The 16,278-nt window shown below is 36.4% G+C and overlaps 1 protein-coding gene across 1 annotated transcript; it reads right to left on the bottom strand.

Moving 5' to 3' along the window:
* Nucleotides 1-288: 288 nt before the first annotated feature.
* On the bottom strand, nt 289-16,008 carry LOC144352011 (uncharacterized). Its single transcript, XM_085494963.1, has 8 exons — nt 15,960-16,008; nt 15,772-15,835; nt 9,638-9,680; nt 3,550-3,690; nt 2,581-2,721; nt 1,946-2,221; nt 1,323-1,400; nt 289-615 (listed from the first exon to the last, which is right to left on the bottom strand). Exons 2-8 carry the CDS (start codon nt 15,805-15,807, stop codon nt 443-445), a joined length of 888 nt encoding a protein of 295 aa, XP_085351089.1. The 5' UTR covers nt 15,808-15,835; nt 15,960-16,008; the 3' UTR covers nt 289-442.
* Nucleotides 16,009-16,278: the final 270 nt, after the last annotated feature.

The following is a 16,278-nucleotide window of genomic DNA, read 5'->3' as shown; positions in this document are numbered from 1 at the left end:
GTTACATTTGATGGTCTCATAAAATTAATGTTGATTTATTTGCCGTTCACATTTTTTTCGTTTGTAATTGGTGTTTTGATGCATTTGCATTGCTTCTACACTAAGCGAAGTTTAGGATGATGGGGTCTAGTATTACGAACTGTTATCTATATGCAATATGCACGTTGTCATATTATATAAACATCTATCTAGGATGAGTAGAATTAGTATAACTGTAACTATTTGGGGGCAAATTCTATAATGCAAGATTGTTTTTGTAAATTGATTTCGAAAGTTGAAATGGTAAAATTAAGTGAATAGGCAATTGTGACTTTATTGGTAGGAAGTGGTTCGGATTGGTATTAATAAAAATGTATAATATGAAATTACCTGCCATGCATAGTAAAATAGGGTGAGAAACAAATCGTACGTTCGTTGTTATAATTTTATCTGTGTATATTCATTAAACCTGTGGTAGAGCTGTTGTAAAATTTGTCAAACGGGGTACGTTTTCTATAAAAGTACCATTGACATTGCCCTTTGGAAAGAAGTCACACACCACATATACTCCCTGGCCTTCAGCAATTCCACAACCAACCCATGTGGTATTTTTCCAGATGACTTGCGTAAACAAATCTGTAAATTAAAAAAATATATATACTCAATATGTGCCATCGTAACACTGAACTCAGCGCGTGTCATTTGTTTGTTTCGATGGAAGTCACCATCAACATAGTTTCAGCTGTGACGTTTTCACGGAAAACTTGACGTTTATTATGCCATATCGGTAGTAACATTTCGTGTTAAACGACACGCAATGAAACCATATTTGTCATGGTTATATGATGAATTTGATATATTTGACGTGATAGATTGACGTGAATTGGTGTACACGACGAGTCCACTAATGCAGTTTGGTGCCCATATTGGATTAAAATTAACCAAAAGGGGCTGTTTGACTGTTGGTCACAAAGTTTGGTCGCAAATATTCGGATTCATTTTAACCAGTAGTTTTGTATTGATGTTGGCACCTCCACATTCAACTTCTTCACAATAATAAATAATTTAGCCCGGTCACGTGATTTGTATGCCTTGATTTTTAGATTTTTGTCAAAAGAAATCTAAACAAATTGCAGATGACCATCTATGGTTATATGATAATTTTGTGTAGTTTCGCCTTGTAATATATATATTCTCGAATTTATCATATTGCATGGTTCACTCACCAATAGAAAAAATCATCTTGCCAATACATTTCAAGTATTACTAAATTGCCGATGTTACTGCTTTAGAATTAATAGATATGCATACTATACAACTCTAATGAATGTGTAACAACTCACCAGTGAGAGCACTAGGCTTCGGTTCATCCCAGTTATAGAACTGCATTTGTCGGTACCAATAGCCAACGGTTTCCATACCTATATATGTGCAGGAAATACAAGTTCTTGAAAAATTATATGTAATATTTGTAAACTTACAAGATGGGAGGAAAATAGTTCAGTAGTAAGATAACGTAACAACAGTGACGGCTATTGCTACCTAATTAATTTCATATGACAGAATCTTGATTCCAGTGATGTTTGCTGTTTTTAATAACATTTCTGTTTCAATTTGATCTTAATACGCTTATTTCTACTACGATCGATAGTCATATTTTTGCTGTTAAATAGCTTTCTCATCAGCAACAAATGCGAATTAAAATTTCAGAAAAGGCGAGAAAGTGTCAATGCAGTTTTGTGATTTCACAATTGTAACCGACTAGGATACATACTATGAAACTTATGATCCTTATTAGAAACGAAGTCTTCTCACACCTAAGTCTCATTCGTTAGTGTTGTCTATTTTAGGACTATTAACATTTTGTCTGTGGCTAATTTCCCATTACTCACCCACAATTTATAGAATGTTATATATTGGTCAAGGAATGCTACACCACAAACTAGAAACGCAAGATGATCTTTACCTGTTACTGCTGAAAAATTATCCACGGGATACATTTTATAATTTCTACCAAAAGGCAAACATTGACAAGAAGTTATTGATGGTAATCCATGTGTTAAGGCAGCATTAGCATGTACACTTGCTACACCTGACAGTACGATATCCAAAGACAAAGGTGGTACGCCATGGATACATCGATAGTAGTTGAGCGCTTCCAATAACTGGAATTTGTACTCACTGATGCTATCATGTCCTGTTTCTAGATTCGGCATTGTACATGTGTTATTTCCTGTCATTTCTGAAAGTAATCATGGTTTTGAAAAAGCTCACAAATAAGTTTTGTTTTTTTCATTTACTAGATGATTATTATCATTTATGTCGTGATTTACGATTCAAACATATTGAAATTGTTGACAGTAGAAGAACAACCATTGTTTATTATTAGGGGTTCTCGTGGACTGGTAGCATTTTTTTGTTCGCATTTGACAGTATTTCAAATTAAAAGGCAAATAAAAGCATTAATTTTTCTAATCGCGATAATTTCAATCCTTATACCAAAAATGCTACCATAGAAATTTGCCTAGTTCCCTAGAAAATGTGAGCTGGTGCATTTTCTCAATGTTCTTGTAAAATGTGGTTTGTTGAAATTATTCTTACCTATGGAAATACAATCAACTTCATCCCTATGATCAGAACAATCATGTTTACCGTCACATAATCTGTCTGATGACATGCATTGTTGACCGTTTGCACACTTGTAAGGGCGATCGAGGGTACATTCATCGCTATAAAAAGCAGCTGTCAAACACAAAATAAAATCAGTATTATCTGATTAGACTATGCAATACCCCAGAAGATCAATCAAGGCGTTCTATACGTCATGTACTACAAAAGTTGACGCAATTCATTCTGCATATAAATTGTACTTAGTTCGTCATTTTTTACGCAATGATTCATAATCGAAAATAGCACCAAAATGGTTGACAACAAGTGTTTTATGGTTTCCAAACGAAATCCTATAGGCGGTTGAAACCGTTTAATGCTAAATTCCATATGGCCAGCAAACCATGTAACAGTTGTTTTACTATTGTCAATTGCCATTCGTGTGTACACTACAGATCTGCAGTACAGCAGGATTTGCATAATATGTGTGATTGGAATAAATAATTAAAATCATTCTCTTCTAATGCAGCCCAATTAAAATTACAGTCACATATACGAACTTAAAAACATGAGATTTAAACTCAAAACTCGACCTCCGTTACGCCACGTAAATAAAGCGTATAATAGACAGACGTATAAGGCCAAGTATAATTCTGGTCAAAACGATCTACCCAGTTACAAACATTTTCGGGGACGAATATGTCACCATGCAGTTTTGAAACACAAACTTAGCTCGGCACTACAAGCAGGCTCTCTCAACGTTAGACCGTTTACCGCAAATCTAATGCTAGGTTATGAAACCAAGGCAAATGATAGGTCAAATTATAAGTTTTGCTAATCGCGATTTTTACAACTCTTATACCAAGAATGCTACCATTGCAATTTGCCTAGTCGCTATAAAATGAGAGCTGGTTAACTATCTCGATGCACTTGTAACATGTGATTTGTTTGAATTATTCTTACCTTTGGAAGTACAATTATTTTCATCACTATAATCAAGACAATCAAATGTACCATCACACACTCTTTGCGACGAAATGCATTGTCGACCATTTGCACACATATGAGGGCGATCGGGAGGACATTCATCGCTATAAAAAACATCTGCCAAACAACAAATATAAGTATTATTCTCTTAGACTGTAACAAATCAGATCAACCTAGGCGTTGTGTACGTCATGCACCACACCAGTACACCATAAAACCACGCAAAAGCTGGTAATCAGCGTGTAGTCCCGTTGACACGAGCACACGGTCCCAGATTTATTATCGAATTTGTCGAGTAAATTCGTATAAAGGAGTAAATAAAACTAATAGGATCATACCAAAAATAGAAAAACTGCGAACCCCATAAGCGGTACATGAGCAGTGCAGAAAAAACGGAAATAAAAACCCGAATAATGACGGGACTGAAACATTTCTGAAAATCGGTACCGCTACATGTTCGAATGCACCAGAAAAGATGGCGGATTTCACCCCTGGTTATGCGTCGAGTTGTATAGCTACGAGTATGATTACTGCAATGAACAAGTAATGCTGTTATTTAAAATTCGACAATATACTGCTTACTAGCTACCCAAAACCGAATGAAAGGAACCAAAAAAAAAGTGTTACGTGGCAACGCGTAGACTGACGAAACTCAAGCCACCAATGTACACGGGGAGCGCCCTCTAGAAACCGTCTAAACATCCATTTCCTGCTATACTGCGTGCCGAAAGAAATATGTTTACAATTTACCACACTGGCACACCATAGAACCACGCACACACTGGTAATCATAGTATCACCCCGTTGCCATGAACACAAATTGACACAAAACGGAAGGGGAAATGTATGGTAAAGTAAATGTTTAATGTGTTCGACGTATAAAGCTAAGTATAATTCTGGTCAAAACGATCTACCCAGTTACAAACATTTTCGGGGACGAATATGTCACCATGCAGTTTTGAAACACAAACTTAGCTCGGCACTACAAGCAGACGCTATCAACGTTAGACCGTTTACCGCAAATCAAATGCTAGGTTATGAAAGCACTTAATTCAAATAAAAAAGCAAATAATAGGTCAAATTAAAATGTTTGCTAATCGCGATTTTTACAACTCTTATACCAAGGATGGTATCATAGCAATTTGCCTAGTCCCTATAAAGCTGGTTAACTTTGTTAATGTACTTGTAACATGTGGGAAATGTATGGTAAAGTAAATGTTCAATGTGTTCGACAAGGCTGTGAATCATTGAAGCCGATACAGCCAACTTCTTGGTAACCGAGAAGTCGCATTACGAACTAGACGATGCTTTTGACAAAAGGGCTGTTGCTTTGTACTAACACTCAGAAGAGCGCCCTCAGTCAAGCTAATCAGATACATCGACAAGTGGACGAGCTGGACTTGAAGCACTTGGAAATCATGTTCTGGACAAACTTAACATAGCCCTCCCCTGTTAAATGCATGTGTGTAACTTTTAGCAGTCGAGTTAAATCTGGGTGGCCAGTATAACACAACATGAACGTAAGGTTGGTCCAATATCCTCAACGCCTGCCAAACCTCAGACTTAAATATATTCGTAACCGGGAAAAAGTGACAAATGTATAATAACTAATAACTGAACAAACTAACATAAAATAACATTTGCACATAAGAATGTGACATCATTGCCGCCCTGTGAAGCGGGATATGGGCTGATATCAAAAAATCATTTAATTTGCTACTATGGACCCAGCTGGCTACTCGAGCCGAGCACGAATAGCTTTTCCAATCTTGTAACACCGTGGCAAGTATATGAATAAACAATCTGGTCGGCCGCATCTCGCGTAAAGCGGAAAGTTAATTACGTATGGAGCACGAACTAATTCTGAATAAAATTCAGTGGGATTTTGTCTCACTGTAATTCAAAATCAATGAGTAGAGCCAGCATGCAAAAAACAGTGTTAACCCCTCGAGCTCTCGGCAATGAATGTACCGGCTCTTGTTGGCAGGTCGAGCGAGTCAGTAATGAATCTTGCAAAATGCGAACCATCCGGATATAGTAGCGTATACTGTCTCCGTGCATGCCATCAAAAACGGGACTTAAATCTAGCGAATTTAAAATTCTATGAAAAGAACCCCATTTAGCGTTTAAAGCATTAAATATGTAGATGTACATTAATTGACCAATCATCGAAGTCGATCATTTAATAATGTAATCTGCTCTTGCGTTAAAGCGCGGTGGTCGTCGCGCAGTGCGTGTTCGAATTTTATGTATACGTAAATAAATAATGTATTTTACACGCGTTGTATACGTCGCTATGAGTCCCATATCGAATAGGACGCAACACGACGACTGCCGCCCGAAAACCCCCCTTGGTATCCTATCCAACGAAAATCACAAAACGGCTGCAAAGGCTAAAAATAGCCAGCGCAATATCTTACAATATACTTCCTTTGTGTACAATAGACACAACATTCTGAAAGTCTGTGAACCAATTAACAGTGTGACTGACAACATTCAGACCCTTAACCTGCGGCTATCTCCAAGTTGAACTGCGACCTTTCACACCTGCGTCTCATCACATATACCGTGGACAATAGAATCACCATACTCGACAACAATACCCCCAAATACGACGCTTGAGGCGTCCGAATATACTAAACATGTTGTGAGAGGTGTGCGACATAACTACGTGACCGTACTTTCCAAAACCGAAGTTCCACAAATGCGGCTTTCGACTGACTCACGGTACTGAATACTGACTGGTTAATTTCCTTGTAAAAAGCCCTACTTTTCAGCAGTGTAATATTACCTACACTTAACTGCATAGATATGTTTTGTCCGGTAGCGTGTGTCACGTGTTTAGCTGAAACCTTGCTGCGTGTGAATCTGACCAGCTGTCACTTTCTTAAAACCCAAACGATCTCGAATCCGCTCCAACCTCGGCAGCGCATAGAGATGCGAAATAAAAGGTATCTCTTGCCCCAGACAAAAATACAAAATTATATAGATTCGCCCTCCCCCGCCACTTACTTACCAATGGAAGAAGCATCTTGGTGAAAATATAGGGAACCGAGCTTAAACCGGATGACAGGACGCAAAAAATTGAAAATAACCTATAACTATAATGTCAAGCAGACCCTGGGACTTGCGGTGCTCAGAGAAAATATCGATACAGTGATTCCCGGATTTAAAATCAAATTTGAATAGGATTTGGTCTGGCTTCAACATCTCCCGAGAAGTGTTCATGTCTTCACAGTGAAATTTGTTCTTAAAACATGGAGGTTAGCATGTATACAATATATAATTAAATGCAACTTCCCTTGATAGCAGCGGTAGCGAGCAAAATGGCAATGACAGATTAGTCCCGGAAATCTAAGGAATTGTCTAAAACTAAGTGTAGGACACTAATCCAAAACCAGGCAAAACTAACCGTTGAAGGGCTACGCCTAGATACAACAGGAGAAATGTCACATGCACGCAAATAGAACAAAGCCTATCCGACCCAACACCTGTAGAAGACTCGCAATCACTGCACAACGCACTGGTATCTTGATCTAGTCAATAACTGTCGCCAGTATTCAATTAAGGAACCGCCCAATACAATAGCAGAGCGACAGCTTTCTTGTTAACTGATAAAGTTTTGGGCAGCCAACTAGAGGTACTTGGAGGGGTGACTCGCTGGAGTAAAAACCTTGGGATTTTCAACTTCTTGTCTTTCTGTGCCTTTTATTTATTTTTTCTGATGCGTTTTTTATCTGTTCGTAAGATACCTGATGTTTTTCTTTTAGCGAACCAATCGTTCGTGAAACTAGTGAACTGATAGATTGATTCAGTTAGGCGTTGTTGGTTTGAAGGAGCTGTTAACCGTGGTAACTGAATGGTCTTCCATAGCGTGGGAAACGATGCTAATAAAACAAAATGCTGCAAAGTGTTACGTGGCAACGTGTAGACTGACGAAACAGTCCAAGAACACACAGACCAACGCAGCACGCGGGCAGCGCCCTCAAGAGATCGTCTGAAAGTCATTATTTGATTAAACTATGCATCTCAGAAGACCAATCAAGGCGTTGTACACGTAGTCTAATGCAAAGTTTGAGGCAATTTATGCTGCACATAGATTGTACTTAGTTTGTACTTTCTTTACGCAATGATTCATCATAAATAATAGCACCAAATGGTTGACAGATGGGGTATAATACTTGTTTTATGGTTTCCAAACGAAATCCGATAAGCAGTAACAATTGTTTAATGCAATGTTTTGTAAATTAAATATGGCCAGCAGACCATGTAACAATTGTTTTTCATTTGCCATTCGTATATTCACTACAGATCTGCTGTACAGCAAAATAATTATACAAAAAAATAATTGAAGTCATCCTCTTCTAATGCAGTCCAATTAAATATATACAATCATATAAACGTGAGATCTATAAGTATAAGTATAATTCTGAGATCTATAAGTATAAGTATAATTCTGGTCAAAACGATCTACCCAGTTACAAACAAGTAATTGGAATTATAGGCACATATATGAACATGAAACACGAACTTAGCCCGGCACTACACGCATGCCTTCTCTACGTTACATCGTTTACCGTTTTCCGCAAATCAAATGCTAGGTTATAGAATCACTCAATTCAAATTAGGTCATAAAAATCATTAATTTTGGTAATAACAATTTTTACAACCCTTATACCATGGATGCTCTGACAACAATGTGCCTCGTCCCCTAGAAAAATGTGAGCTTGTGCACTTCTTAATGTACTTGTAACATGTGGATTGTTGAAATTATTTTTTCCTTTGGAATTACAATTAACTCCAACACTAGAATCCGGACAATCAACTTTACCATCACATATTCTGTGTGACGACATGCATAGTTGACATATAAACACGTATAAGGGTGATCAGGGAGACAATCTCCGCTATAAAAAGCATCTGCCAAACACAAAATAAAAGCAGTGTTAATTGATTAAAGTGTATGCAACCTCTTAGAAGATCAGGACGTCGTATACGTCTACCGCAAAAGTTGAAGCATTGAAGATTGTACGTACTAATATGCAAATAATACCAAAATGGTTGACAGATGAGGAATAACAGTTGTTCCATGGTTTCAAGACGAAATCCGATAAGCGGTCAAAACCGTTTAATTCCATATGGCCAGAAAACCATGTGACTATTGTTTTACTGTTTCCCATTCGTGCATACACTACACATCTGCTGTACAGCATGATTTCAGCAATATGTCACGGTTGGAATAAGTAATTGAAGTTATTCTCCCCAACCCAATCAAAACTACAGTCACGTATACGAACATATAAACATGCGATTTACTCTCACAACTCAGCCTTCTTCTTTACGCCACTTATATAAGACGTAAAATATACAGACAAATAAAGCCATCCACGAATAAAATATTTTCGGGCATAAATATGTCACCATTCAGTTTAACTAAGTAAAATTAAAGGCACATATATGAACGTAAAACCTCGCTCCACGTAACACCGTTTTCTGAAAATCAAATGCTGGGTTATGAAACCTCTAACTTTGCTATTAGAGAAACCTTAACCTTAATTCGCTACATACATCACTTTTAATAGCCATGGAACCTCTGGATGAACATAAAATGTCATAGTACGAAAGCTGCTAGTTTACAGTCCTACATATTAACATGATTAACCCCGGATCTATTTACGTGAAGCACATTTCCACTGGTTGTATACCTAAATTAAAAAGCTTCGTGTCATTTTAAATTCGCCACTGAGAATTATTTATAGAAATCGTCAATAATTGTCATCATTCTTAAATCAACTTAAATCAACCTTTTAGAGTAGCATTGACATTTGAATTTACTCTACATTTACATTCTTGTTGGCCATCTGAACAAAAAAGATAATATCGTGAGTAATCAGTTGGTCGTTTTTTTAAAGTGAAGGTAAGTTGGACCAATGAAGCACATGTGTAAACATTATTTGGCAATCATGCACCAACCATGTCTAGATTGCAGTAGCAAACAGACTTGAAACCCTAAACAATGTATTATACTGAAGCATTGTGGACGCATATCACTGGTAATACTCACGCTCCAAAATCTCACTTCCAATAATCACCTTTGACAGTAACACCTGTCAACAAAATAATAATAAGAATATACATAAAAAAAAAAAACTGATACATCTAAGACAATGAATCACGGGCTTAATAAAATAAATGTTACAAAAGTAGGTGGTCTGAATGGAATGCTTTTTTTGTGTTTTCTGAATTTGTTCGCGCAAATAACAAGTTCTGGCATATAGTGCATATTCTAATGTTTCATATTTGGAACTATGTGACATGGCAGTCTTCCCATAATGCGCTATCATATTGTAATCCTTATAACTATGTATTCTAGACGTGATTTACTGGTCTAGGCCAGGCTTTCGAAATGGTCTCAAGAGGCGTCGAGAAGGCAAGATGAAACTTTTATAGCGACAGATTAAAATAATAAGCACAATACACATTCAAATAAAATAATAACAAACCGGATTTAATACTATGTATTCCTATCAGAATCAATAAGATCAGCTTATAAAAAGTGATAAAAAGGAATCAGTGTCAAACTTCAGTGATGTTCATGCATCCATCAGCAACAATGGAGGTGTGTATACCTATAAAACATCATATCTAGCACTTGCTCTTGAGGAGCTTATCAATGTTGAAACAGTGGATCCTGATGCAGAGGCTCTTTTAATTGATGGGTCTGGTCTTGTCCACTTTTTGTATCCTTCAGAAGTATGCAGACATCAACTTTGCAGGAAAAACTTTACTTGTCAGTACAAACTTGTTGATGTTCTATTTGTTCAGTACAAGTCCGACAGTCTCAAAGTCTACACAAGAGCTCTAAGAGGAAAGGGAAGCAGAAGGAAGGTGACTAAAACTAGAAGAATACCAAAAAACTGGCTAAATTTCTTACAGAATGATGAAAAAAACCAAAAACTGTTTCCTCTGCTAGACTGCAGACTATGAAGTGTGGCCTTGTGTATGCAACAACAGATAACGACCAGAATGACAGAGAAAGCATTTCTTGCACACATGAAGAGGTGGACTTTGTACAGAGCATTTGTACATCTGAAACATGCGACTGAAAAAGACGATGGAACAAGAATGACTTTAAAATATTATAGGAACACATGTCATCAGAACTGAAACAAATAATATTATTATATACAAAATATTGTTTTTGTTATTTTATTGGGTGTGATTTCATTGTTCGTGGCATAAACAATAGCAAATGTTTTAAAATATGGTAAAATGACTGACAAAAAGAGGTTGCATTTATAGCTGAACTTTTTTTAATAAAACTGTTCTAAGAATGAAAATAGAGTGTGGTATGTAGCGGTATAAAATTATACATACTGAAATTATCAGAAGTTTATACTTTTTATGTTTATAAGATGATATAAATGTGTTTCATCCATAACAAATTAAATGGTAGGTCATTATAAAGCTTTTAAACGAGTATTAGTGATATTTTGGTTGTCTCATGTCGGCCATCTTGAATTCGGTGGCCATTTTGGATTTTTTGGCCAACACGTTTTTTCTAAAAGTATATTCTATAAAGAATATTTGTGCCAATTTTCATGCTTCTATCACCATTCGAACAATTGTTCTGATTACCAAGTACACTAATTCAAGTGGCTGTTCTTTGATGGTAGGGCATGTAATATATCTATTTTTACCCATATGACGAATGACGTGTGGCTTTTAAGATCTATCAGCTCCTGATGTAATACATGTAACTGCACTCCATGTACCTTCCTTCAAAACTCATTGCATTTTCGCTGCAGTATCAATTAAATGAATCAACCATTGTAATTGTGCTGAAGTAGGCAAACATCTTTCCCACAGAACAATGAATTGGGGTTGTACAATACAATAACAGCTTCGATATAAGTGCTGCTGAAACTTTCCAAACCCCAGGTATGCTAAAATGGCTCTCCGGAAGTAATAGTTGTTTTTTCCGAGTTATTAGTTAGGAGGTGAATTTTTCAACAACTAGTTCCATTAGTGATGTAATGTGATCTTCACGCTAACATGAACCCTTTCACATAGGCTCAATCATAGGCATGGCAATAGTGGTCACTGGTCATGATTTGGAAGCTACACTGAACAGCATATTATTCTGCCATGTTAAACGTAGTTACAGTTGATATATTAAAACAATATAAAAGGAGCTGATGGATCTCGATCTTGTAAACCAGAATGAAAACCAGAACATGTTGCTCAGCGTGAATGACATTACGATTAGATGTTGTGATCAGTGTTATAAAGTAATAGAATTCGATATGTGATAACTGGGACAATATTCACTGACCTGATTGACAGTTAACTGCACTGATGCTGTAAATTGTTTAATATGCATGCAAGTCTATGCAGAATCTGTACAAATTTGAATGACAGTTGTATATAGATGTATGGGGCCGGTACACACTGATGGCAGTTCCTATTCAGACATTGTGAACATTATGCTATAACTAAATTGTACTTCTGTATTTATGACTCGAATCGATATTGTATGACAAAAAGAATTGCGGTATATACTAATAAATTACATTGACTAGGTTATAGTCATAATACTTGTACGCATAAGACTAGATTTGAGTAGTGTATTGTATAGTATTGGTGTTACGTTGATTCAATTGATTTGATTGTAATTTCAAGACTTGTAGTGTAGATTCTACCAATACCCGAACACGGATCACTCTTCTTTGGTGCTGACAAGGATTCAGGATTTGGTGTTCAGTGTGGCACCAGACAGATTTTCGCTGAGAATGTTTCATTGTTTTTTTTTTGCCTCTAAGCATTCTTCGATGTCCTGTGGGTTCCGAAAATCCAGCACGTCCCCTATCAATGCGATCGCTTTTATACATGTGCGGACACTAAGTGCAACCAACACCTATAGTATGACGATTAGAATGATGAACGCCTCATACTGTGGATCACGGCATGCGGAGCACCACAAGGTCACACCTGGTACCCCCAAGTACAATTTGTAAGTCATAGGTAAGCAATGAATTATATAACTCATTATTAGATTACTGGTCAATAAATTAATTACTACCTAACAAATATTGGCAATGACTGGAAGTGACGATATAAATTACAATACTCCAGGACTGTATTGCAGCTGTGTGATGGTCCGAAATGAGGAGACATTTCAGAAACTTGCAAATAAGAAAAAAGTATTCATATATTACAAAGAGGATTTATGCCATACAATAGTATATACAACCATATCAACCATATCAAAATCAACCTTTGCATTTTTGAGATTAGAAAATGTAGTTGAGGGAATGAAGAAAACTGTTAAAACTTTTAAGCCAAATGGTTGTGATATTTGTGTGCGTGGCAAAATGACCCAAAGTAGAAGTGGAAAACCACGTGTTCGCTGAACTACTCAATTATTGTTGGTACTTACTGACCTAGCGGGACCGATATACCCAATCTCTGAAGAGGGTTATAGATACGCCATGGTGTACACTGATGATTGTTATTGGACGGTGTTTGTATACTTTCTGAAATGTAAAAATGATACTGTGGCTGCTACTGAAAGGTTCATAGTCGACTCGGGGCCCCATTTGGCAATAAGAAATGTATTAGGTCAGATAATGGTTCAGAATTTACTTCAAGAGCTTTCAATGTGCTTCTTGGAAAGAACCGAATAAGGCATGATTCTTCTGCGCCTTATTCCCCTCATCAGAATGGAACAGCTGAGCGACAGCGTTTACTCCCTCAGTCTAAATTAAGTAAAGAAATGTGACCGTATGCAGTAATGACGTCTGTATACATACGAAATCTCCGTTTTAATAAGCTTATAAATCAAACGCCATACTTTATTCCAACATGCCATAAGCCTGACTTGTCAAATATGAGAGTATTTGTATCCGAATAGTATGCATATAAACAAAATGTTAAGAAACTAGATACACGATGCACAAAGGTTTTTTGTGTGGAATATGATAAGGGTAGTCCAGCGTATTTAGTGTATTTTCCAGAAACGGGCAGAATGTTTTAAATATAGAGTTGTGAAATTCATTAGAGAGGGCACTTCTATTAGTGAAATGAACACACACAGTGATAGTATGTAGTCATCTTCATTTGACAAACAAAGACGTAATATCAGTAGTGACAAATCACCTTGTGTTGGTAGGTCAGAAAGTAATAAAGGCCAATCCATAGAGGGATATAAACACGAAGTAGTACCTAATACTGGAGAGAGAGCTTAATATATAGGAGACCCTAAAAATGATACTGAGACTGGGGTAGCAAAAGTGTACGATATCCCGCAAGGGAAAGAAAGCCACCACCACATCTCAATGATTATGTTACTGATTTTGAGGATGATGATCAATTAATGTCCACTATTGATTATTGTAATAGAGTATCTGATTTTCCTCAAACTTATAAGGAAGCTATATAATCACCGAACTGTGAGTATTGGAAAATAGCAATGAGAGATGAGATGAATTCCCTGAAAGAAAATAATACCCTAACCTCATTGGCACCAGATCCAGAACCAGAAAAATAGTGGGGAGGGGGGGGGGTCGGTGGGTATAGACTGTCAAAGAGAGTTCAGACGGTTCTCAAACTTATAAAGCAAGCTATGTGGCTAAGGGTTATAGTCTGGTAGAGTTTGGAACAATTTGTTGCATAACTACTTGTTAGAAAGTGATTTTGTACAAAGTTCTGTTGACCATTGTTTGTACATAAAACATGTAGAGAGTGAAATGATTGCCATACTTCTATGGGTAGATAAAATTGTTATAGGGGCAATTAATGAAATACTAATGAATGATGTCAAATGTTAAATGCAAAATTCAAAATAAAAGATTTAGGTATACTTTCCTACTTCTTGGGCATTGATTTTGAACAAGGTGACAATTTTGTAAAAATGAATCAAAAGAGATACTTATGTAAAGTGCTTGAAAGTTTTGAAAGCTTAAATCAATGCCTTCTGACCAGAAAATTGATTGTGATTGTGATGAATTTGTAGATTCCAGAAAATATCGTGAAGCAGTAGGTAGCTTGATATATGCCATGATATGTACTAGGCCAGATATAGCTTGGATTGTTACTAAGTTGTCACAACACATTGGGTGGCAGGTAAACATGTTTTAAGACATTTAAAGGGCACTCTTGATTATGAATTGTGTTATAGAAAATGTGAAACTCTGAAGTTAATTGGTTATAGTGATGCTGGTTGGGCATCATTTACAGATGATAGACGTAGTACAACTGGGTATTGTTTTAGCTTGTCAAAAGCTGGTCCTTTGATTTTCTGGAAATCAAGAAAACCGCCTACAGTTGCCCGGTCATCATGTGAGGCTAAATATATTGCACTAGCCGCTACTTTTCAAGAGAGTTTGTATCTTATTCAATTGTTGGGTGACACTGCTGGAGACTATAAATATAGTGCTGCCTATATACTGGAGGATAACCAAGGCACAGTGTCATTAGCCACCAAAGGTATTGACATCCTATACCATTTTATCTGCAGTGAAGTAAATAGTGGTAAAATAGGTATTGTGTATTGTACTACTCGTGATATGTGGTTGATATAAAGACCAAATTCAAACTACAAAGGTTTAACAATTTATTATTTGGAAAATAACTTATGTAACAGTTATATACAGTTTTACATTTTATTGTATCAAGTGGGGGTGTTAGACTGTAGCTGTGATCTAAATTGTATTGGTGCGAACTTATAGTTGGATGTTGTTTATTTTGCTCGACTATATCTTTGACTATTTCCCCCATCATAGCTAACCCCGCTCCTGTGACAACACTGCACAATACTGGTGAGGCTGCAATACAGTATCAGTATAGCACTAATGAGAATGCACTGATAAAGAAATCCAGAAATAATACATTGTGACAAATAATGATCTCTTCCTTTCTTTGACATGACACAACAGCTACAGATAATGATAAATTTCAAGCTATAATTGTTCATAAACAGCTCAATCCGAAAATATTATACACAGATTATATTGGTTTCTAATGCCCCGCCCTATTTATGCATTGTTACAATATGTTGTGTCCTATGATAAAGGCATTTTCAGTTTCACCATCACACCTCTATCTGTATATGAACTTTAATACGGCCTATTTACATATCATCAAACTTGTTTATAACTATAAAGAAGAATTACTAGGTAAGTATATAACTGTACGAACCAACATTATGAAATCTGTACATTTCATCTTCATCATGTTTTCGTTAGCCTGGATCCTCGAAATTCTACAAAAAATACATAAATTTGGTTAACTTTCAATTTGATACATACAGACATTATGTTAATATACATGAAATATTGGTGATTTGCCATTGCTTTTACCTGCGGTAATGGCTTGACTCTATTTACCTGCTGCTTATAGGTAGTGAATACACATAAATTGTCAGTATGAATATGAATCTTTTTTAAAATATGTTTAGGGTGTTTATAATATGCGGGTATGCTTTTATCTCTTCTTTAAAACTGCAGAGATTAATCTACTATCCCATTTTTGGTCATATGAATACAATATGCTGCTCCGTCATTTCTTGCAAATATATTATTCTTGACACAGTGCTGTTTTTTTGTCAATCTACCTCTCGATGCAGCCTGATATTTGTTGCATTCTTGGTTGTTCAATTATGGCTACATTTTTTGTGGTGATTGGGAGATGTGTTTATTGGTTGTT

Source organism: Saccoglossus kowalevskii, chromosome 21, assembly GCF_978046115.1.
Source record: "Saccoglossus kowalevskii chromosome 21, keSacKowa6.1, whole genome shotgun sequence".
NCBI lineage: Eukaryota > Metazoa > Hemichordata > Enteropneusta > Harrimaniidae > Saccoglossus > Saccoglossus kowalevskii.
The sequence above is the reverse complement of the archived record's forward strand: the minus strand, read 5'-3'. Positions and strand labels throughout refer to the sequence as shown.